The sequence below is a fragment of the Pipistrellus kuhlii genome, unplaced genomic scaffold, assembly GCF_014108245.1.
Source record: "Pipistrellus kuhlii isolate mPipKuh1 unplaced genomic scaffold, mPipKuh1.p scaffold_m20_p_15, whole genome shotgun sequence".
NCBI classification, from domain to species: Eukaryota; Metazoa; Chordata; class Mammalia; order Chiroptera; family Vespertilionidae; genus Pipistrellus; species Pipistrellus kuhlii.
This window is the reverse complement of record NW_023425460.1, coordinates 41,713,897-41,735,421: the sequence shown is the minus strand read 5'-3', so window position 1 is coordinate 41,735,421 and position 21,525 is coordinate 41,713,897. Positions and strand designations below refer to the sequence as shown.

Below are 21,525 nucleotides of genomic sequence, written 5' to 3'. Positions count from 1 at the left end.
ATTTCTGAGCTGCGTGGACTGAACTTTGACCTGGAGATAAGAAGGCAGAGGTGGCCCGGCCTGCCTCTTGCAGGATTGGGGACCAAGCCTGCAACCCGGACATGTGCCCTGACCTGGAATCGAACCGTGACCTCCTGGTTCATAGGTTGACTCTCAACCACTGAGCTACACCGCCACACAACTGGGCTGAGTTCCTCTCTGTCGCTCATTGAATTCCAGGTGCACCTGCCAGGCTGGCCCTGTGTGAAGTTTTTGGAAGTGCCCACCCCGGGGTCTTTGCATATTCTGTTTCCCCTTCCCAAAACGTACCATCCCCACTCCTTTTTGTTTCAAGCATCCGCCCTCGGCCAAGAGGCCTTCCTCACTGCCCAGAGAGGTCTTCCTTTACATCCTAATCATGTTCCCATCTTTCTTCCGCGGGACAGATCCCAGCTGGTAAGCATATTTCCATGACTGTTTAGACCTTGCTTTGGTGGGAGGGTCATGGTGTATATGGTCATTCTGGTGTGGCCAGAGCCTAGCACAGCAACCTGGCAGGTACCATGGTCACTGGTGGAGCAGGCACTGCTGGAGAAGAGGATGGGACCTTGGAAGCGAATGACTCACGGGGCTGGTGAGCTGGATGACTTCCAGATCTCTCCTGCCTCCCCCTCCTTGCCCTGTGGCCGGGAGGATGCTTCTGTGGCCTCCCTTGGCCTTGCCCTTGGCCCTCTGGTTGGGTTCAGCCAATGGGAGGCGCCTCAGGGGGATCAGATCAGAGGGGAGGAGGTAAGGTTGGGCAACATTGCACTTCCCTTCTGAGGACTGCAGCTCCCTCTCATGGACCCAGCACCTTCCATGTTCTTATGACAGCTCCCTCCCTTCAGGCTTCAGGCTACCAGGATGTGAGAGCTCCCAGCTGCTGCTGAGCCCTGCCCCCCTCTGTAACTGGTCCCTCAGATAAGCCCTTGGAGGAGGCCATCTCGTTGCGACTGGGGCTCCTCACAGGGGCAGCTGGCCACTGGACTCTCCCGTGAGGGAGGATGTGGTTCAGAGGCCTGGGGTCCACGTAGGGGGACGAGCTAGGCTTTGGGTTCCTTCCTTTCCTGACTCCACAATGAGGATTTCTGTCCGCACTGGGGAAGGGCTCAGAATTGTGTTGTTCTTGAGTTCCTGGTTTTGCAACCTACACTGGTAGCAGCCAACCTATTCTGTGGTTTGGGTGTAGTTTTTGCCAAAGGTTTAGTATATTATCTTCAGATAATCAATGGGTCCCCTCACCATGCCCTCCTGGTTAGTCCAGGAATCAGGGAACTGCTCACCTGGCATTTCATCTGGTCAACAGCCACCACCAGAGGGCAGAGCTGGAGAGAAAGGAGAGGGTGTTAGTTCAACCCTTGCTATATCCAGGTCACTGGGCCCTGTTCTACGTGCCGAGGGCAGATGGTGGTCACCTTGTCCTCCAGGGACTCATCAAGACAGATTTGCTCACTGTAAGGAAAAACTTTCGAAAGGTCAGAGTCATTGGAAATCAGGAGTTTCTCAGTGGGGTTTGCTCCCCTTCTCGCCTGGGTAACATTACGATTTGAGCAGAGGTGGACAGAAGCCAAGGATCAGGTGAAGGTTGATTAGAGGATCTACTTTGAAGGTCCTTTTCTTTTTTCTTTCTTCTTCTTCCTTTTTTTTTTTTTTTTTTTAAATATATATATTTTATTGATATTTTACAGAGAGGAAGGGAGAGAGATAGAGAGCCAGAAACATCAATGAGAGAGAAACATTGACCAGCTGCCTCCTGCACACCCCCTACTGGGGATGTGCCCGCAACCAAGGTACATGCCCCTGACCGGAATCAAACCTGGGACCTTTCAGTCCGCAGACTGACGCTCTATCCACTGAGCCAAACTGGTTTAGGCTGAAGGTCCTTTTCAAATCTGGGCTCCTACAAGAAATTTTGGAAACTGAAACTGAGAGAAAAGACCTTCCTTTTCTATTCAAGCAACAGTCACCAAGGGAGCTCACCATCCGAACCCCCCTTCACTAGGATAAGATATCACCCAGGAGGTGACAAAACCCAAGGTAATGAGAAGAAGCTGAGCAAACACATCTGGGGAGCGTAACCCTGAGGACAGGGTCTGAGGGCTGAGCGTCGGAAAGCAGTCGGGTGGCCTAGGTCAAGCGGTGTCCTTGGAGGAGATGGCAGTGGTCAAAGCGGAGCAGTTAGAGCTGTCAATGCTCAAGAAATAGAGCTCCTGTTCAGTCCCATTTTACAGCCAAGACCACCAAGGTCCTGAGAGGGTAAAGGGCTTCCTTTAAGGGCAATTGGAAGAGCAGCCATTGGTTGTAGGGCTCCACCTCCTCCTGTGCTGCTGCCCTCTCCTTTTGTAGGTGTCAGTGGATGACCTGTGAAATGGGTAGAATCTAGACCATTGATTTAGGAACATTGTCCCTGTATCAAGCTGCGCGCGCCCCCCTCTCCCCTCCCCCCCGGTCTCTCTGGCAGGGTGGCCTAAAGCAGGCCAGGGGGCCCCCGGGCTGACTCCCATTTGCCTGCCATGGCAGGGCCAGCTCAGCTCCCGTCTCCTTTCAGGGGACCTGAGGTCCTGAGATCCCGCCAGCTGTGTGCCCTGGGAAGAAGGGGAAGGCCAGCACCTGTGGGAAAAGTCACTCACTGCCACCTGTTGGCGGTGGCGGCAGGGTCAGGGCCTGGGGGAGCCCTGCCAGCCGGCATAGCAGCTGCCTGGGGCACGGGGGTAGCTTGGGGCCTCCCCCTGCACCTGGGCCTTTTGAAAGTTTGTTCATTCCTCTGCTTCGGCACCTCTTTGATGTGTGCCCTCCAGTCCTATGGCCTTGTCCTCGCCTTGCCCTGGCCAGGCTGCCATCACCTCTCTCTAGGTCCTCTCCTGTAGGTCATCCTCCCTGCAGCTTCCTCCCAGCTTAATCCTGTGTGCTCCCTATGCCCTCAGAGGCATACCTTACGTGTTTATTCATGCATGCAGGTCTGTTTGTTGTTTTTTTTTAAATATGTTTTTATTGATTTCAGAGAGAGGGAGAGAGAGAGAGAGGGAGAGAGAGAGAGAGAGAGAGAGAGAGGGAGAGAGGGAGAGAGGAGGCAAGGGGAAGGGGGAGAGAGATATGTAGAGACAGAGAACATCGATCAGCTGCCTCCTGCACACCCCCTACTGGGAATCGAGCCCACAATCCCAGGCATATGTCCTGACTGAGAATCGAACCTGTGACCTCCTGGTGCATGGGATGAGCTCAACCACTGAGCTGCACCGGCCAGGCACTTATGTCCCTTTTTATGTGGCTACAACGTGCGGAGCACGCTTCCCGCCTTGAGGGATGTTCTTACAACAGTGAGCAGAGCATCCTCCCTCCCTGTCCTCATGCGGCCGATGGCCCATGGGGCACAGACACCGAGGGCCTACAAATCAATGTGCAGCCAAAACGAAGGCAGCACGGAGGAGGGCCTGCCCCGGGCTTTGTCATTGGGTCTTTTCTAAAGAGAAGACCGTGGGGTACCTGGTAAAATTTAGGTGGCATCCAAGCTCCTAAACCAGGCACACCAAGTTGGTCACTGTTAGGGGTTGGATTTTGGTCCCCCAAAGGATATGTTGGGAGTCCTAACCCCCAGGATCTGAGAGGAGGACCCTGTGTGGAGATAGGGAAAGAGGAGTCGGATCCGGCTGGCTGGTGTCCTTACAAAAGGGGAAATTTGGCCACAGTGACAGGCACGCAGGGAGAACACAGTGTGGACGTGAAGGAAGGAGCTGGTGAGGCGGGGCCAAGCTTGGGCAGCCCCTGGAGGGGAGGCATGGCAGCCCTTCCCAGAGGTCTGCCCGGAGCCAGGCCTGCGGAGCCCAGGCTGGAACTGTGAGAGAAAGCGTTTTATTGTTTGAGTCACCCAGTCCTTGTCTGAGTCATCCAGTTGGTGGCACTTCATTACGACAGCCTGAGGTGACTCACTAGGCCGCCACGTGGCCCCTGCCAGCTTCATCATTACCCCCCCCCCCACACACACACGTACACATACACACACTGTACAGTCCCATCCATGGAAGAAGGACTCGCTCTTCTGGAGTGAATGTGCTTTTCCCTCTTCTGAGCACCTGCCCCATGCGGTTCCTCTGTCAGGGAGGCGGCTGCCTCTCCATCTGCCCCGAGGATCCTGTCCCCGGGGTCTCCCTCCAGGCCTGCCTCCCACCCGCCAGGCTCAGTCCTCCACCATCCTCCCTCTTCTCCACGTGTGCTCCTCGCGGTCCCAGCGCCCACTCTCTGCTCTCAATGCCCGGGACGTGGGCATGGCGCCCAGTGTCAGTCCCAGATGCCGCTCCCCAGGTTTCCCGGGCCTGGGCCTCAGGGCACACGTGGAGGCTGCCCTGGCTACAAGTTCTCATCCCCGGGGACCCTCTCATGAGCCTCACTTCACTGCACAGCGACCCCGGCAACAAGAGTCTGTGGCAGAGGACTGCAGGAGAGAGAGAGCTCTGTCTGTTTCCTGGGTGACAATGTGGATTGTCATCAAAACACAAAATTAATAATTTCCCAGAGATGAGTAGGCCTTTAGCCCTGGGAGTGGAGCTCCTGTTTGCATATCACGGAATACTGTATCCCAGCCGGCTCCACGTGGGAATCACCCGAAGGCCCTTTACGAAGGCCTGTGCCCAGCCCTGGCCGGGTGGCTCAGTTGGTTGAGTGTCGTCCCATGCACCGAAAGGCCACTGGTTTGATTTCCGGTCAGAGCGCATACCAGGTTGCTGCTTCAATCCCAGCTCAGCCTCCATCCGCTGGCTCCCTGCCCGGAGCACATGGCTGCCACTGGGCCTGCAGCCAAGATCCAGGTCACCCCGGTCACCCCAGGTCATCCACGGCTCAGGGCAGTGCTTTCACTGAGTGCCTAGTCTGTAGCCCACAGCCTTGGGGGGCCTGTTTAAACATTGTTCTCCCCAAGTCACCGGCCATGTCTGTGAGCCGGGGAGGAGGTGAGACAGGCCCTCACCTGTGGCCAACCAGTCCCGCACCCTCCATTATGCCTCCGGTTTCCTCTCTGTCCTCACGGTCCTCTCTCCTCTTGCCTGGATACCGCAGGGGCGGCCTCCTCCTCCTCCTGGCTGGCCTCCCAGCCTGCAGTCTTCTTACAAGCTTTGGCTTAGACCCAGGATGGTGCCGAGCCTTCCCCGCCTGGCTCCTCCCCGCTCTGGGCCACCCTGTCCTGGGACGTCCTTGCTTTGGGCATCCCTCCCACTGTGCTCGCCTGGAAGAGGCCTGGATGGAAGGCTCTGCTCTCCTCGCCCTCCAGAGCCAGCCCAGAGCTGGTGGCTGGTAGCACTCTGCTGATGGAGCGCTTTTGCCAGGATGGTGCTGCTTTGTCCAGGGTGTCGTTCAGGGCCAGTGCTGGGCAGAACTGTGAGCAAGGGGCTCCTGCCCAGTGCCCCCCGAGCCCACCCTCACCATTACCGCTTTCACTGAACACTTGCCTCGTGCCCTGCTCTGTGAGGCCCTTACTACCATCGTTCCTTTATTCTTCACAACATCCGATGGAACCGCCGTGTGGGATGGGAGGCCTGGTGGCCAAGATGGGAGACTCTCTGGGGAGGGGTGACCACGGGACAGGCCGGGCCACCTTAAAGAATCCCCCTCCCAGGAGAACACCCGTGTAGGGGGGCCCACAGGGAGGTCTGAGCTGCTGAGGGCTCCTTGGTGGTTTGGGACCATAGAGTGACAGGAAGTCTCTCTCCTCTTAGAAGCCTTTCGTCCTCGGTGCTGAGCTGCCCAGGGGAGGCACTTGCCAGGCAGGCAGAGAGGGCTCTAAGGCAGCTGGCCCAGGGACAGGGGCCTGGAAGCTTCTCTGTGCTCTGCAAATGTGCCGGAGCCCTATACCTCACCAAGAGCCGGGCCACCAACTGGTCCCATCACCATAGAATTTACCACCACGAAGGCCACGTCATAGCATGGTCCTTCCCATGTCACAGCATGCCTTTTCATGTTATAGCATGGTCCTTTCTTGGTTATGGCATGTTCTTTCCATGTTACAGCATGGTCCTTCCATGTTACAGCATGCCTTCCATGATCCCTCAAGGTGATGGCAGAGTCAGGGAGAAGATATGGAGTTGGAGTTAGAGGCCCGGCCCTCAGTCCCGAGGGGACTCTGATTCAGCCTGTGTGCTTGAACAGCAAGACCCCCAAGCTGAGCCTCAGTTTCCTCGCCTGTCTGGTGAAAGGCTTTGCTGAGGCTCAAGTACCCACCTTTCAGGTGAGGCGGGAACCGTGGCCACAAGGACCAAGGAAGCTGGGGGGAAAGAATCAACCGCAAGAAACCCAAAGGATGAAAATGCTCAGGACATTTGGGAGTTTTAAGATGTTCAGTTCCCAAATGTCCGTGCAGGAGGAGCTGACACCAGAGACAGACTGTGCGGAGGTGGATGCATCATTGGATTTTATTGATGTTGACACAGCGACTCATTGTGCCTGGCGTCTAACAGGGCGTGAGAGTGAGCAGGACGTCTTCCCTCACAATGTCTTTGCTGCAGAAGTTGTACCTGCGGAGAAAAGGAACCTCTTTAAGTGCTGGGCTTGCTTACGTGGTGATTGGATTGTTCAGCAAAGGGATTTGCTGATTGGCAATTCCAAAGCAAGGAGGGAAGCATTAGGGTGACAGCCTGAGCCAATCGCTGGGGAAGGGGTTGCCTTCTGGGCTGCCAGTGACAGGCCGCTGGGCTCTGGGCCAGGCCAGCCATTACTCAGAAGTGGCCCTGGTCTCTGGGTCCTCTGTCCCCTCTTCTCCACAAGCACTTGCAGGTCCTGCACTAACACTGGTTTCCCGCTGGGCTCACCCCAGCTAAGCCACTCTGGGGACCTGACTGACCAGTCTAGTAGCTACGGTACATTGGTCTCTTACTGGCTGTAGGCAATGATTCTTAGTGGGGTCCTCATGAGTCTTACATCACAGGAGAGGGAACCGTGGCACAGAAGACTCTCCGTTAACACAGGGAAGAACCAAGAAGCAAATATCTGATGCCATCAGCCATATCCCCTTGGTAGAGTCCCATGTCAGACTTCTCTTGACCTTGCCTTCCATTACCCGACTTTCTGGGCTGAGTTGTCCCTACAGACAGGAATCTCTGCAAACACCCATTGGCACAAGCCGGCCAAGATACATACACAGTCTTCTCGTCTCCCTTTTGCACGGTGATCTTGGATGCACCCACTTTGGGGAGGGTGGGGTTCACCACATGGTTATTCCAAAGGAACTTGACCTTCTGGATTGTTCCCACGTCCAGGTCTGCGTCAAACTCATTGGAATGGGTGGAGCCTGGTTTGAGGACCCCCCTTGAAAGAGAAATAGGAGCGTTTTCTTCACAGAACCAACTCCCAGGGACCAAATAAGGCCATGCTGCTCTTTCCTACTCTAAATTAATGGGAGTATTTTTCCAAATTGATTCCCAAATAAAGGTTGGAGACATGGAAAAGCCAGAAATCAAACCATTATTTAAATGTTGGTTACTCAAACTCAGGTCAATTTCTCGTCAAAGCTTTCTTATAGAAAATTATATAATTCCTTCACATGTTTTTTTTTTTTTTTTCTTTTCTTTTTTTTCTGGAAGAATTATTTATATAGTGACAAGTTACCCACTTGGTTTAACGTAAGCACATGCTATTAAACAAAGTAGAAAGCATGATATTTGGAGTAATAATTAGATTTGTGTTTTAGAAACATGATCTATTGCATGAGAAAGAATGAAATGCCTGGATTTATAATAAAGGGGAAAAAGTTGTTAGTGGGATTCTGAAATGAAGTTCAGTTCATAAAGGGAAGAATTTAAATTCCATGACAGATAAAGAGAGGATGAGCATTTGAGCGATGGATCTGAAGGCCCTGTACGTCATCCGATGAGATAGGGTGCTAAGAGAGGAAATTTACCTGAAGATGTCATATTGGCGAGTGTTACCCTTTTCTCCAAACAGAGCGACTTTGACCTCACCAGTGACCATTCTCCCAGACATGGTGACGGAAACCCCATATCTCCAGCCTGCACGGGGGATGGAAGAGTCCGGGTTATTCATGCACAAAATACTTGACCCACATCTCAGATCCTGTCTCTGTCCCTGACATGATGGAGGCATCCAAGTGTAAGAGATTCTACGTGTTAATCTTGCAACTCAAAGTAGGTCCTGACGGGAAATACGTATTTAGTAATGTCTCCCTTCAGATCTGCCCTTCGCTTAGAACAGAACGAAGCTTTCTTTCCCTGGGAGGGAGAGTTGAGGTGCAACTTACGGGCAAAATTGCTGGAATCGCCCGTGTTCAGGAAGAATTTGTGGTGCTCCGGGGTGACCTTGTCAGCGAATCTGTCAGCATAGTGGCCCATCTGCGGGCACCCCTCGTCTGGGCAAGGAAAGCACTTGTTCTAATGAGAAGAGACACTCAGGCTGTAAGGAGTGAATTTGTCTTTTTAAGATCCCTACGTCCAGGGGAACAATCCTCCCACAGTGTGAGCTTCTTCATTTGTAAGCAGAAGGAAACTGGAAGAGATGATCTCAAAATTACCTTCCCACACCCGGTGAACATTACATTAGAACTGCTTGGGGAGCTTTAGAAAAGAAGGATGCCCATCTTTAGAAAATAGTGGGCCCCGTGTTAGATCCATTATACCTTCCAGGGAGTGATGTGCTGGTGAGTGATTAACAGCCAACTGTGGGATAAAACCAAACCAAACCCCAACTAATCCCCATTGCAGTGGCTGCTAATTGCCCTGGTGTAAATATTCTGACGGTGGCCGAATGTGGCGGTGGGAAGAGACAGCTCCCACTGGCTCTGCTGAGCCAGAGCAGGCAGGCTCCAGAAGGCCATTCCCTCCATCGCTCCCTTCAATGCTAGTTGCATACACACTAAGTCCCAGCCTGGCATTGAACCCTAGCCTCCGTCTTTCCTCCCACCACCACTTCGCACCTCATGTGAATTCACCTCTTGTGCATTCTTCTATTCTTGCTCTGCCCTGGCCAGACACGGACACTCCTTCTCTCCCTTCGAAATGTGATTTTACTAGCCAGAGTCAGACATTGCCTCCTGCAGGAAGCCTTTTTGCGTCTTCGAATGGACTGCTCTTTTCTCTGATTTTTCAGAGTCTTCCTCACTCACCCACGTGACTCATCTAGAGTGCTAGCCACCGCCTGCCTAAAGCTTTGCATCCCTCTGCCCCTTAGGACCAGGAACTCTGATGGGCCAGTCAAATCTAGGAGAGGAGGGTCAGAACCAGGAGAGCAGGTACCACAGATTCCAAACCCAGCTGGACAACAGTCCCACAGTGGGACTCGGTGTGGGGCAATAACTCACAGACTTAAAGGCCTTGTAGGTAGCGCAGGGGTACGCAGTGAACCCATCAGGATTGAGGATGCTGTCTGTGTAATACTTGTAGCTTCTGAGGTGATTGCAAGCCACAAAGTCCTTGGTTCCTGGGGAAACAAAAGAAGAAGTCCTCACCGGGGGTCAGGGAACTGTAACAACCTCTCTGCCTCTCCAGGTGGGATGGTTCCAAGGTGGGACTGTATTTTCAGAAATGCAAGGAAGTTCCAAATCCAGCCACATTCATGCAGTTAGCACATAGTGGGTGCTTTCTGAGTGCTGGGCAATGGTACTGAGAACATCACATGGATTGTCCATGTCCTCCTCACCCTTCCCAGGAGGTGGATACCATCCCATCCCTAACTGCAGAAAGGTCTATAGAGTACATGCTCAGACTTCAGTGTACAGTTTGTAAATGGCTGAGCTGGGAATTAAACCCAAGCCCACGTGGTTCGTGAGTCCACGCCTCCACCCTCTGCCATCCTGTGTCCAAGGCACCGAGCTGGAGGTCCTTGAAGACACAACCAGATGTGACGTTGACCTCCTAGACCTGCTAAAACCAGGGTGACAACACTTTCATGCACATGGAAAGGAGGGTTGAGTAGCTTTAGGTGGCTGTCTATGAGCATCCCTCTCCCTCTCCCAGGATCTCACTCCTTACTATCCTCCTGCTTCCATAACTCCAGCCAAGGGACCGATTCCTACCTTCCAGGTCTGGGCTGAACTTGCTTGGCCATCACTGATGGAGTGTTTAGGCTGCCCTAGTCATACCAACCCTCACAAAGCTACCAAAGACAAACCTACAAGTCGTATCCTTAATATTTGCTTAGATAGTGTCCATACTGGCCAAGCCAATTTGATTGAGTTCAATAAAAACCTTTATTCCTTAGATCTGGTCAGATCACTAAGGGTTTTGACCTACATGATGCCAAATGATGCCTCTGGCTGAAAATTTGCCTATCCATCGTACTTTTAACATTATTAGGTACAGAGTCAGAGCTGCATCTGAAAAATGCCCTTTATCCTAGTGCACTTGATCAATGATAGAGACTAACCACCTCGAATAGCCCAGTCTTTGCGCTAACCTTCCTAAGATGTGATTGCTTCTCATTCTTGACTCAACACCGAGGAATGGTGGCTCTCACTGTGCAAATGGTTTTGCCATGGACACTGAAACGACACCACTTGCATAAGCTTGAAGCATACCCCTGACTCTCAAGGGAGAAATCGGCAGACACATTCTCTTTGTGTCAGGATGTTACCTTCTATCGTTTTTCCTTACTTTGCTATGTGTATCTACCAATTTGTTGTTGGAGTTAGAGCTTTAAGCAACAGTTTGGTCATTCTTTGTTGCTTGCATACAACAATGTTTTAAGGAAGTACAAAATCAGTAGAGCTTAGATATAACAAGTGATATACAGCTATAGTTTTCAGAAATAAGGTCTAGAAGAGAGGGGTGTATATTTGTAAAGAGCAGGGTGTTTCATTTATTAAGATCTGCTTATGGGAAAGGCACTGCTCGCCCCAGGAAGGTGGCGCCCCAGGCTGGCTTTACCTGACCAGATGCCATCCAGGTCCACAATCTGTGACAAGACATTCTTCTTGCACCCCGGCATGTCTTCTCCTCCGTTGGGGAAGAAGTCAAGGTGACCTATCAGTTGACTTGTTCCAAAACCTGAAATGTTGGGAACAGCAACGAGCTTTCCTCCAGGGCAAGGCTCTTCTGGGTAAAAGCCAAATGCACATGCGCAGGGCTGGGGCATCAATGGCCTCACCCATGGAGGGGATCAGAGGAGCTGCATCAGTGTGGATCACGTCCACAAAGGCAGCGTCGGAGGCATCAAGTCGGACCTCTTCAGGAGTGCCCTGGAAGCTTGCTTCTACCGGATCCAACCCTAAGAGAGACGGTCCGTGCTGCAGGCAACAGGCCTCGGTGTGGTGGCCATGGGACTGAGATGTATAGTTGCTCAGGCCACACGTCGTCTAACCAAAGAGGTGCCACAACCGGGAAGTGTCCAGTGCCATGGCCCCTTGGACACAGAGTCTCAATTGCTCATGGCAGGAAGGCTCCAGCGTCATGGATAGGGAAGGGCAGATGAAGAATATGGACCTTTCTGAATTATACCAGCCCACGTTCATACCAGCCTAACTCTGTCTTTTCCTGGGTGCCCATCCTACTGAGGAACTCACATCACCAGGAGACCTGATTTTAGAGAGAAGGGACAAGGACAGAGGCGGAAGTAGCAGAGAGAAACAGAGGAATGAAGCCACCACCCCCTGTTTCCGGGGGGGACTCCTGAAGTGCTCGGTGTAAGCTCCCTGCTTGGCCAAGGGCATAGTCTCCTTGGGGCCATTGCTGAGTTGGGCTGCAGTCCTGCACTATGTCGTGGGATTACTGGGGACAAAACTCAGGGCCCCACCGCTTGGAGCTTACCAGTGATCCTGCCCAGGCCTGGCGTCCTGCTCCCTGCCTCTCCGGCCACGTGGGCTCCCAGGCTGTGGCCGATGAGCTGAACTTGGGAGAGGGAATAGCCGTAGTTTGTCTGCAGAGGGAAGATGGCATTTTGAGGACATTTCTGTGCAGTGGTGTTTGGGTCGTGTAAACCTGATATTGTTTGTTATTCCTCTGCTGAAGCCTTCCGTGGCTCCCTCTCCCCTTTAGCATCAAGTCCAAGCTCAGAGCTTTCCTGACTCAACACGTATCCTTCTAGACTCTTCTCTAGAAAACCCTTTGGGGAACTTTCAGGTCCTCAAATATGTCATGGTCTCTGATCCCTGGGCCACGTTCAGAATCCTCTTCCTGGGGTTGTCCATCTCCCCAGCTACTTGCCCAGTTCTCGTCCCCAAAGCTCACATCAGCCCCACTCCTGCCCCATCTGGAACAGCCCCACACACCCACCCACCTGCTCCCATACAGCCCAGGACTCTCTGCACCAGAACCTGACCACATCCTATTGCCAAGCCTCCACTATAAGCTCCTCCAGGGCCTGGGCCCTCATCCATCCTCTCCTCCTCCTAGCACAGCTCCTGACACCGCACCCCCAAATAGTGGATGAACAAACATAACACAGAGGAATGAAGAGTTGGCTCATGCTGGTCTTACTGATGTTCACCCAAATATACTTGTTTATTGGTCTCCAGTGCCTCTAGTGCAATCACCCAGGTTTGGATTGCTGCGGGGTAGTTAGGACCAGTTGGTTCTTTCATGGACCCTTGAACTGTAACACAGAAGCTGCTGGGGCCTTCATGTGGTAGACCAGTGGTCGGCAAACTCATTAGTCATCAGAGCCAAATATCAACAGCACAACGATTGAAATTTCTTTTGAGAGCCGAAAACCGACTTCTGCACATGGGCCATGAAGTTTCAATCGCACTGTATGTGCGCGCCCACACGTGGTATTTTGTGGAAGAGCCACACGCAAGGGGCCAAAGAGCCACATGTGGCTCTCGAGCCTCAGTTTGCCGACCGCTGTGGTAGACAAAAGAGTCACTGAGCATTAGTGACTGAGACAAAGCATTAGGGAAAAGGAAGACACAGCTGAACTGATTGTGCAGAAGGGGTTTCCCGCCATCAACAGAACCCCCAACAACGGGCCAGTGGAGTGGTACCTGCTAACGTGTACACAGTCCTTTGGCTCCACTGGCTCTCCCCAGACAAGCTGTTCCCCCCAAACAGAGCCCACTTGGTAATGGTGGGACCCCTGGAGCTAGATGCTTGGGGGCCCAGAGATAGCTCATATTCACCTGCTCTATGATTTTGGGGGGCAAACCAGCTAAGCTTTCTGGGCCTTGGCTTTTCTTGTCTGTTAATCAAAGGCATTATAAAAGCCCCCAGTGTGGCCCTAGCCGGTGTGGCTCAGTGGATAGAGTGTTTGCCTTCAGACTGAAGGGTCCCAGGTTCGATTCTGATCAAGGGCACATGCCGGTTGCAGGCTCAGTCCCCAGAAGGCAGCTGATCAATGATTCTCTCACATCACTGATGTTTCTGTCTCTCTCTCCTTGTTCCTTTCTCTCTAAAATCAATAAAAATATATACATTTTACAAAGCCCCCAGAGTGAGCTCTTAGCGCTTTCCCACCCTCTCAGAAAATCCACTAAGGCGACTTTCAGAGTTTTCAAAATAAGATGGTAGGAGAATCAGAAATTCTTTCTTGTTCTTCTTTAAATCTATAATGCCAGCGGCATCTTGACTCAAGTGAGGCCAGGGGCCCCTGCCTCCCGGGCGGCCCACCGGCCCCTCCACGCACCTTGAGCACGTCTAGCATCTGGGCCACCTGGGCGCCCACCACACGCACGTTGCTGACGGCCTGCGAGTAGGTGGTCTGCGAGCCCTTCTTCCAGTCCACGCAGATGCAGTTCACCTCCTCCACCTCGAACATGTTCTGGTGGGAGACAACGGGCGTTACCGCGCTCCAGCCGTGAAGCCACACCCAGCCAGGGCTCAGGGACCGTGGCTAGCAGCTACCACTGGCCGTGCCCTGTCCTGGCCAGGTGGGCACTGGGATCAACGAGACGTAGGGAAACCTGTTGTCCGTTAGGAGTCACCCCCGGTGAATGCAAACAGGTTCTCTCTTCAGCTGGTAGGAAAGCTGGCCGCTCTGGTTTTCTCCCCCCGAAATTCAATAAGGTTGCTTAGGTGGAGGAACAATGCCATCCCTAAAGGAGCCCCATTTTGAAAAGGGAAGGCCTCAAGGGCAATCTCTGGGGGCCAGTGTCTAATTGTCCTTGTGGGTCTGACCTTGAGGGGCCCTTTGAGCAATGCTGCTGCCAATCACCTGGCTTGCCTTCAGCCCAGCCTGCTGGGCACTGACTTAGTTGGACGGTAGAGGGAAGCAATGCTGGTTTTCGGGTCAGGAAAGCATAGAAGTTCATGGAGAGAGCACATGCTGGCATATTTGAGAAATAGAACTGCTCTGATTGTAAAGAGGGAGAAGAATGCTGAAAGGAAAACTTCCTGGAGGTTAAAGGAACTGATGATCTAAGGTTAGAAGTCCCTCCAGGCGGTGCGCATGGCCAGCTGGAATTTGAACTGGTCCTACAGAGACAGGAAGCATGAAACAGATGCCAGACCTCAGAGGGAAGGCAGGGAAGGGTGGGTAGGTGGGAAGAGATCAACCAAAGAACTTGCATGCATAGATGCATAACCCATGGACACAGACAATGGGGTGGTGAAGGCTTGGGGCGGAGGGCAGGACTGGGTTGGAATAGGTCAATAGGGAGGGAAAAGGGAGCATATGTCATACTTTCAACAATAAAGATTAAAAGAAGAAGAGAGCCCTGGCTGGTTTGGCTCAGTGGATAGAGCGTCAGCCTATGGACTGAAGGGTCCCAGGTTGGATTCTGGTCAAGAGCGCAGTGCCTGAGTTTTAGGCTCTATCCCCTCAATGAATTTCTCACATCACCGATGTTTCTCTCTCTCTCTTCCTCTCCCTTCCTCTCTGAAATCAATAAAAATATATTAAAAAAGGAAAGAAAAAGAAACGGCCGTACAAATGTAAAATCCACTCTGAATCTTTTCACATCTATGATCTGAATCTGTGCGATCACACACACAGGGATGCAGGAGGCTATTCGGCAGGACTTTTATTTTAAAGCAATCCTCAGGAACTCTGGAGAACTGGGGCATCCGCTATATCGTACAGCGTGTACACGAAAGTGCTTATTCATGGTGAGAGAGTTAAATGCCTGGAAAGCCCAGGGCAAACACAGAATGCCTTCAATTTTCTGGTTTGTAACTTCCTGGTGGCGTTATGGATCAGAGTTACTAATGGCGTGCAGGAAGGCAGACCGAACCGTGTACACACAAAAAGAAGGGAGAATAGCATACTCCGTGTGTGTGCCTGTGCACATATGTCCCCGTGTGTCTGTGTTTGCATGTGTATGCATGTGCACATGAGTGTGTTTGCCTGTTGCCTGTCCTTCCGACCATCAGGTGCTATGTTATATACAACCTGGGCAGTTACTGTGCTGCCTTTTTAGTAACCGGCCAATCTCAGTTCTTCATTCTCACAGAAATGGCCCTAGCAACATGTGCCTGCCTCTCAGGGATGGGGGAAAGACCTGAACAAAAAGAACAGAATTCCTTTCTGACAGGAAGTCCACGTGCCCTCACTGGACATGGCAGCGGACAGCACTTAACCGTGGTTTAGCCAGAAGCATGGACGCATCTGTCCGCATAGCAGATGTCATGATTTCGGGCTCTGGATGCCGTCCAGTGGGAAAGGAAGTTTTACTTTCGTAAAGAGGAGCTGAATTGGCTTTCGAGCTCATTTACTGTGACTGCTTAAAGCAGCGTTTTTCAACCGCTGTTCCGCGGCACACTAGTGTGCCGCGAGATGTTGCCTGGTGTGCCGTAGGTGCAGACAAGACAAGAATTTTATAATTTTTCACTATTTTGTTTACTTAATATTTCATAATAAAGTAATTATAAAATACTTTCTTTGTGTTTATTTGATTCCTATTCAAGAGAATTACTTTATATATAGTCAATATAGGCACAGAGTTAAATTTTTTAACATTTTCTAATGGTGGTGTGCCTCGTGAAACAAGTGTGCCTTTGCCCAAATAAGGTTGAAAAACACTGGCTTAAAGGGATGCAGGGGTGGTGATGGGACGCAGTGGCCACAGCTGGCAGAGCGGGCCACGGGGCCGGGAGCCGGGCCTACCTTGCACATCTTCAGCACCCAGCTCTCGTCGCCCTTGTCTATGAAGCCGTGGATGATGAACCGGGTCTTCCTGTCTGTCTGGAAGTTCGATGCCTCAATCGTGGATGGATCGGAGGTAAGGAGAGTCTGTGACAAATGCAGAGGGATTGCATGTGTCGGCCGCCCAACCACTCAGGACCAGGTCCTGTGTCCCGATGCTAGAGCCTTCCAAAACGTAGGACAAAGGCCCCCTCCTCCATGAAGCCCCCCCCGGCCTCCCTTTTCCTGCCCTACCTTCCCATGCCAGGACTCACTGCCTCCGCTGGGTCTGCATGGTGGCTCAAGGTCATACCTTTCACAGTGTTCTTTGGTGAGCTCTTCGCCCAAACCTGAATCCTATAACCAGCTAGGGGTTCTGGGGAATGTGACCATTCATTCATTCAAGCCAACTTTACTGAAGACCTACTCTGTCGAGGCCTGAGAGTGCAGCTGAGGGCTGGGGTGGGGCGGTGTTTTGGAGGAGGTGGGTACAGAGGAGGTGGGTACAGAGGAAAGAAACTCCTGGTGTGCGGGGTGGGCACAGCCCCTCCCCCAGCTACAATGATGTAGAATGACAGCGGCCGCACCTGGAAGGTGTCCGGGTTCTCGTTGGTGTAGAGCAGGAAGCGGGTGCCGATCTTCTCGGGGCTCCAGGGAAGGACTTTCAGGGGCCTGATGACAGTCCCACCCCAGGGCTCAGAGTCGGAAAAGCAGCCGAGCTGGCCATAGCAGATCTCTTTTCCTGTGGAGAAAGGGTGGCTGGCTCAAGGGTTAACTCTGGACTTGGGATCTGGGGTGTCACTGCTGCTCGGCCTGGTCAGTCCCCTGCCTGGGGACAGTCTGAGGACCGTGCAGACACCCACCTCTACCCTACCCGTGTTTTTTTGCCCCCAGTGCCACCTTCTGGTCCGGGACCAGTCCCACTGAGTCAAAGGTCTGTGCCCCATCTCAGCTCTTCAAATATATTTATCTAACCAATGTGGGGATGGGCACTGGTAAGTCCGTTTGTTAATTCGGGCAGATGTCTAATGCTTTCCCTAGAAAAAGTCTGGCCGAGGGCATCCCAGGCATGTAGGCAGGAATCTGGGGAGAGGCTGCAAAGCGGGTCCCCCTCACACTGGCCTCACTCCCAGGCAGTGCCAGCCCCACCCGCCTCTTTCTGGGTCTGAAGTTGTCCCCAGCTGCCTCAGTTTCTCTGGCTAGAGCTGAGGCGCTGGGCTCCAGTTCTCCCCGGGGGCAGGCGTGTTTTTCTCACCGTGGGCTGCTCCCAGCAGAAAGAGCGCAATTGCCCAGATGCTCACCATCTGCAAAACATATCCGACGTTACCAGGTGGTGCCAGGGCAATGGGCAGACTCAGGGGTGCCAGGCTATTCGCTCGGCCTGTGCTTCACAGATCGTGGGAGAATGGCAAAGGGGACTTACCCTGTCAGATGGTCCAGGCTCTCTCTTTCTCTGGGTCCAGTGCCCGGGCCGGCTTTTATACGGCAGCTTTATCGTCTGGACGCTGTCTCAAGGAAATAGCAGGTGATGATAAAACACGCTGTGTGCACGCAATAGCTTAATCTGCACAAATACACAGAACGAGGTTAATAACTGTGGTCCGATCTTCCCACAGCCTGGGGAGAGGAAAGGACGCTTGATTCAAAGGGGCTCCAAACTCCCCAACTTTGTACCTCTGACCCTGTGCGTGTGCTAGTGAGCTAAGCAGCCCCACTTTCTGATTTTCTGTCTCATCACTGAGTAGAATGCTAGTTCCAATGAGATCCCAGCAGCAAACTGGAGGGTAGCGTTTCCCACTGAGAACAGATGGATGTGCCCTCACATACGTGAATGTACACGCGAGTGTTTGACTAAGAGACACCTTATTCTCTGCCTCTCTGTCTTTGTCTTGTCTCTGTCTCTGGCAGTCTGGAATGAGCTTTGGGGATAGATTCAACAGCCCCCACAATAGCCTCTGGCCATAATTCCCCATGAACTACCGGTCCCAGTTATCTACTTCGTTGTAATGAACCAACTTAAAACATAGTAGTTTAAAACAATGGCAGCCCAGCTGGCATGGCTCAGTGGTTGAGGGTCAACCTAAAAATCAGGAAGTCACCATTCGGTTCTCAGTCAGGGCACATGTCTGGGTTGCAGACTTGATCCCCAGTGTAGGGCATGCAGGAGACAGCTGATCAATGATTCTCTCTCATCATTGAATTATCTCTCTCTCCCCCTTTCCCTCCCTCTCTGAAATGAATAAAAATATATTTAAAAAAATAGCAACAATTATTCTATTATCTTACTGTAATTTTTAAAGCATATATTTTTTAGAGAGAAAGGAAGGAAGGGAGAGAAACATGAATGTGAGATCTGAACAGTGATTCCATGCCTCCTGCATGCTCCCCACTGGGGATTGAACCTGCAGCCAGGCATGTGCCTGACTGGGATCAAACCTGCAACCTTTGGGTGCACAGGACAATGCTCAACCAATTGAGCTACACCGGCCAGGGCCACTGGATTTTGAATAGCTGGGCTGGGGAGCCTCTAAAGCCCGTGTCACCAGACACGGTCACATCTGCTGGCTTTCCCCAGGTCCTCTGAAGTTTACACCCCCCGTCCTGTAAGATCCGGCCTCTGGGAGGCCGTCATGAGTTACCCACAGACGTGCATCTGTGAGCAGCCTGGCCAGTTCACACAGCAGGCTGATAAGCCTTCTTGTGGCAAACACCGCTGGTGCCCTCTACCTCCCCAAGTTAAATATGCCTCTGTGTCAAAGTTCACCCTTCTCCAGAGAAACCAGAACACTGGGGTGGGTGGGGGGAGGGCAGTTAGAGAGGCTCCCCTGTTAAGAAGACAGAGAGGACTTCTCCCAGAATAACGAAGAATAGTCAGCAACAGCTATTAAGGCTTAGAGCATACAGGCAAGCACTTTCACACGTTCCCGAATTTAAGTCTTACAGCAACCCCATGAAGTAGGCGCCACTATTTGTCTCTCTTTGCATATGTGGAAACTGAGGAACAGAGAGATTAAACTGTCTCCAAAGCCACAAAGATCATGAGTGATGAGATGGGATTTGAATTCAGTCTGTACCGAGTGAAGGAAGGAACTGTTGGCTAGTCAGTTATTTGGGGCAAGTTATCAACAAGGCCTGTTGAGTGTCAGCCACATAGAATGGGAAGATTAGCTATAATACATAGAATAAGTTGAAACAGAAAACAAATTTCCTGCTGAATTGCCAGACTTGAGCCATCTGGTTGACCGAAGTGATGAAGCATTTATGCTCTGGAAGTCTGTTCGGGTGGCCTAGGAGGGGTGGGAGCGCTTGACACAGGCTGGTGACATCAGGGGCCTTTATGCTTTCCTTAGACAGGCAGTGTTGGCCCCAGAGGAGAATCATGATAATCTAGTGCAGTGGTCGGCAAACTCATTAGTCAACAGAGCCAAATATCAACAGTACAACAATTGAAATTTCTTTTGAGAGCCAAATTTTTTAAACTGAAACTATATAGGTAGTTATTCACTTAATTAGGGTTCTCTTAAGCTGGCCTTTGCTAAAAACTCAAGGGGCCAAAGAGCCGCATGTGGCTCGCCAGCTGCAGTTTGCCGACCACTGCCCTAGTGAGTAAATAGGTAAATGAGTCTGTAAGAGACGTCAGATGGCCCTGACTGCCTCTCAGACCTCTTTTCTTCCTGCTTCCACTTTGCCCTCCACACATGTTGGCTTTCATCCAACATGCCTGGTCCTTTCCCACCTCGGGGCCTTTGTGCTTACTATTCCCATGGCCTGAAACTCTTCCCTGAACCTCCATTGGGCTGGCTCCTTCTTGTCGTTCAAACCTGGCTTTAAGGTTACCTCTTCAGTGAGGCCATCTTTGACCACCCCTGAAGATTCTCCACTGTCAGCCTCCCCACTTGACCCCAGCAACTTGTTCGCTTTTTTTAGATTCCTCATGACAAGGTATCTTTACCTACCTTATTTACCTGCTTCTGTATTTACAGTCATGCTTTTCCCACCTAGAATGCAATTCCATGAGGACAGAGACCTCATCTGTTTTGGCCACAGCTGGACCCCAGCTGCTGGCACTGTGCTTGGCACTGACTGGTTATGAGTTAATGAAAGAATGAATGTGCCATGAATGGGGTTCGTGGGCATTGCCCCCTTCTTCTCAGTGAATTTCAGGGCAGAGAAAGATGAGAGGACACAGTTTTAAGAAGGAAGGGGAAAAAGAGATGTTATTTTTCAGAGAAGCAGGAAGAATATGAACATCTGAATAGATTTAGGAGAAATAATTATATGTAATCTGTCCCCTGTGCCTTTTTCCCTTTTAGCTCACCTCACTGCCAAGTTCATCTGTGGGCTCCATGGCCAACCCAAGGGAAGGACCCTATCTGTTGGGGTGCCATGGTTGAAACCACCATAAGAGCTGGTGTGTTTTCTGTTGATGAGCATTTGTTTGTTTCCAATATTTTACTATTAAAAACAATGCCCTAGTGAATATTCTTATACATCTGTCACTTTCCACATGGATATTTGTGGGATAAACTCCTAAAGTTGAATTTCAGGGACAAAAGATCTGTTCATTTCACATGTTTCTATATATGTTGGCTATTCTCTCCATTATTATTCTCTCCACCCCCTCATTCCCTGAAACAACAGTGAAGTACAGACCATGAGCTATTTAAACAGGTAAGATTTTAGAGGCATGTTATGGGTCTATGGGTTGTAAGCAACAGAAATCAATTCTGGTTAGCTACATTTTAAAAAAAAGAGAGAGGGGGGGGGATTTATTGAACAAATATTGGGGAATCCCGTGGAATCCATGAATTTGTTGAACCGTGAGACCCAGGGAAGCCCAAGAAATGGGGCCACCCTGGAGGCCTCAGTCCTCCTCAGATCCCCGCTGCCTTGGACCTGATTCTGCTGCCGGGACCCTGTGGCTGTGTATCTCAGCTCAGAATTCTTAATTAATTACCAGGTGATGGGCCTGGCCAGGTCAGGAGCTGTCCCTGAATTAGTTAGCAATGGGGAATGGCTCCTGTTGGGCAGGCCAGGCTGAGGCCCACCTCTGTGCACCCAAAGATGGAGCTAAAGTTGTGAATGGGCAGCCACTATAAGAAGGGTGTGGCTCCACAGTGAGACAATAGCAATTTTACGTCCGCTGACTCCACTAAATCTGTACAAAAGTGCACAGTTGGTGGCTCAGTGCTGGTGAGGAGGGGATTTCTTTAAAAGTACTGTGATTGTTACACATTGAAATAATGAAGAGGTGACTCACATGACTTAGCAAGAGTGAACAATATTGAGAATATCATGCTAACTGAAGTTAGATGGAAAAAAACAAGTGCTGTATGTTTTCACTTACATATGGGATATAAAACTGCAAACAATAACTGAACAAACAAAAACTCATAGACATGGACAACAAGGGTATGGTGGTTACCAGAGGGGAAGGGTGGTGGAGGGGAGGTAGAGGAGGATAAAAAGGGTCAAATATGTGGTGACAGGAGGAACTTGACTTTGGGTGGTGAACACATA

The 21,525-nt window shown here is 51.4% G+C and overlaps 1 protein-coding gene across 1 annotated transcript; it reads right to left on the bottom strand.

Moving 5' to 3' along the window:
* Positions 1–6,400: 6,400 nt before the first annotated feature.
* Positions 6,401–17,516, bottom strand: PNLIPRP1 (pancreatic lipase related protein 1). Its single transcript, XM_036439169.2, has 13 exons — positions 17,429–17,516; positions 17,261–17,309; positions 16,593–16,747; positions 15,988–16,113; positions 13,570–13,704; positions 11,757–11,865; positions 11,098–11,217; positions 10,878–10,997; positions 9,314–9,432; positions 8,258–8,387; positions 7,901–8,009; positions 7,141–7,308; positions 6,401–6,518 (listed from the first exon to the last, which is right to left on the bottom strand). The coding sequence occupies exons 2-13, from the start codon at positions 17,307–17,309 to the stop codon at positions 6,455–6,457; spliced, it is 1,404 nt and encodes a 467-aa protein (XP_036295062.1). The 5' UTR covers positions 17,429–17,516; the 3' UTR covers positions 6,401–6,454.
* Positions 17,517–21,525: the final 4,009 nt, after the last annotated feature.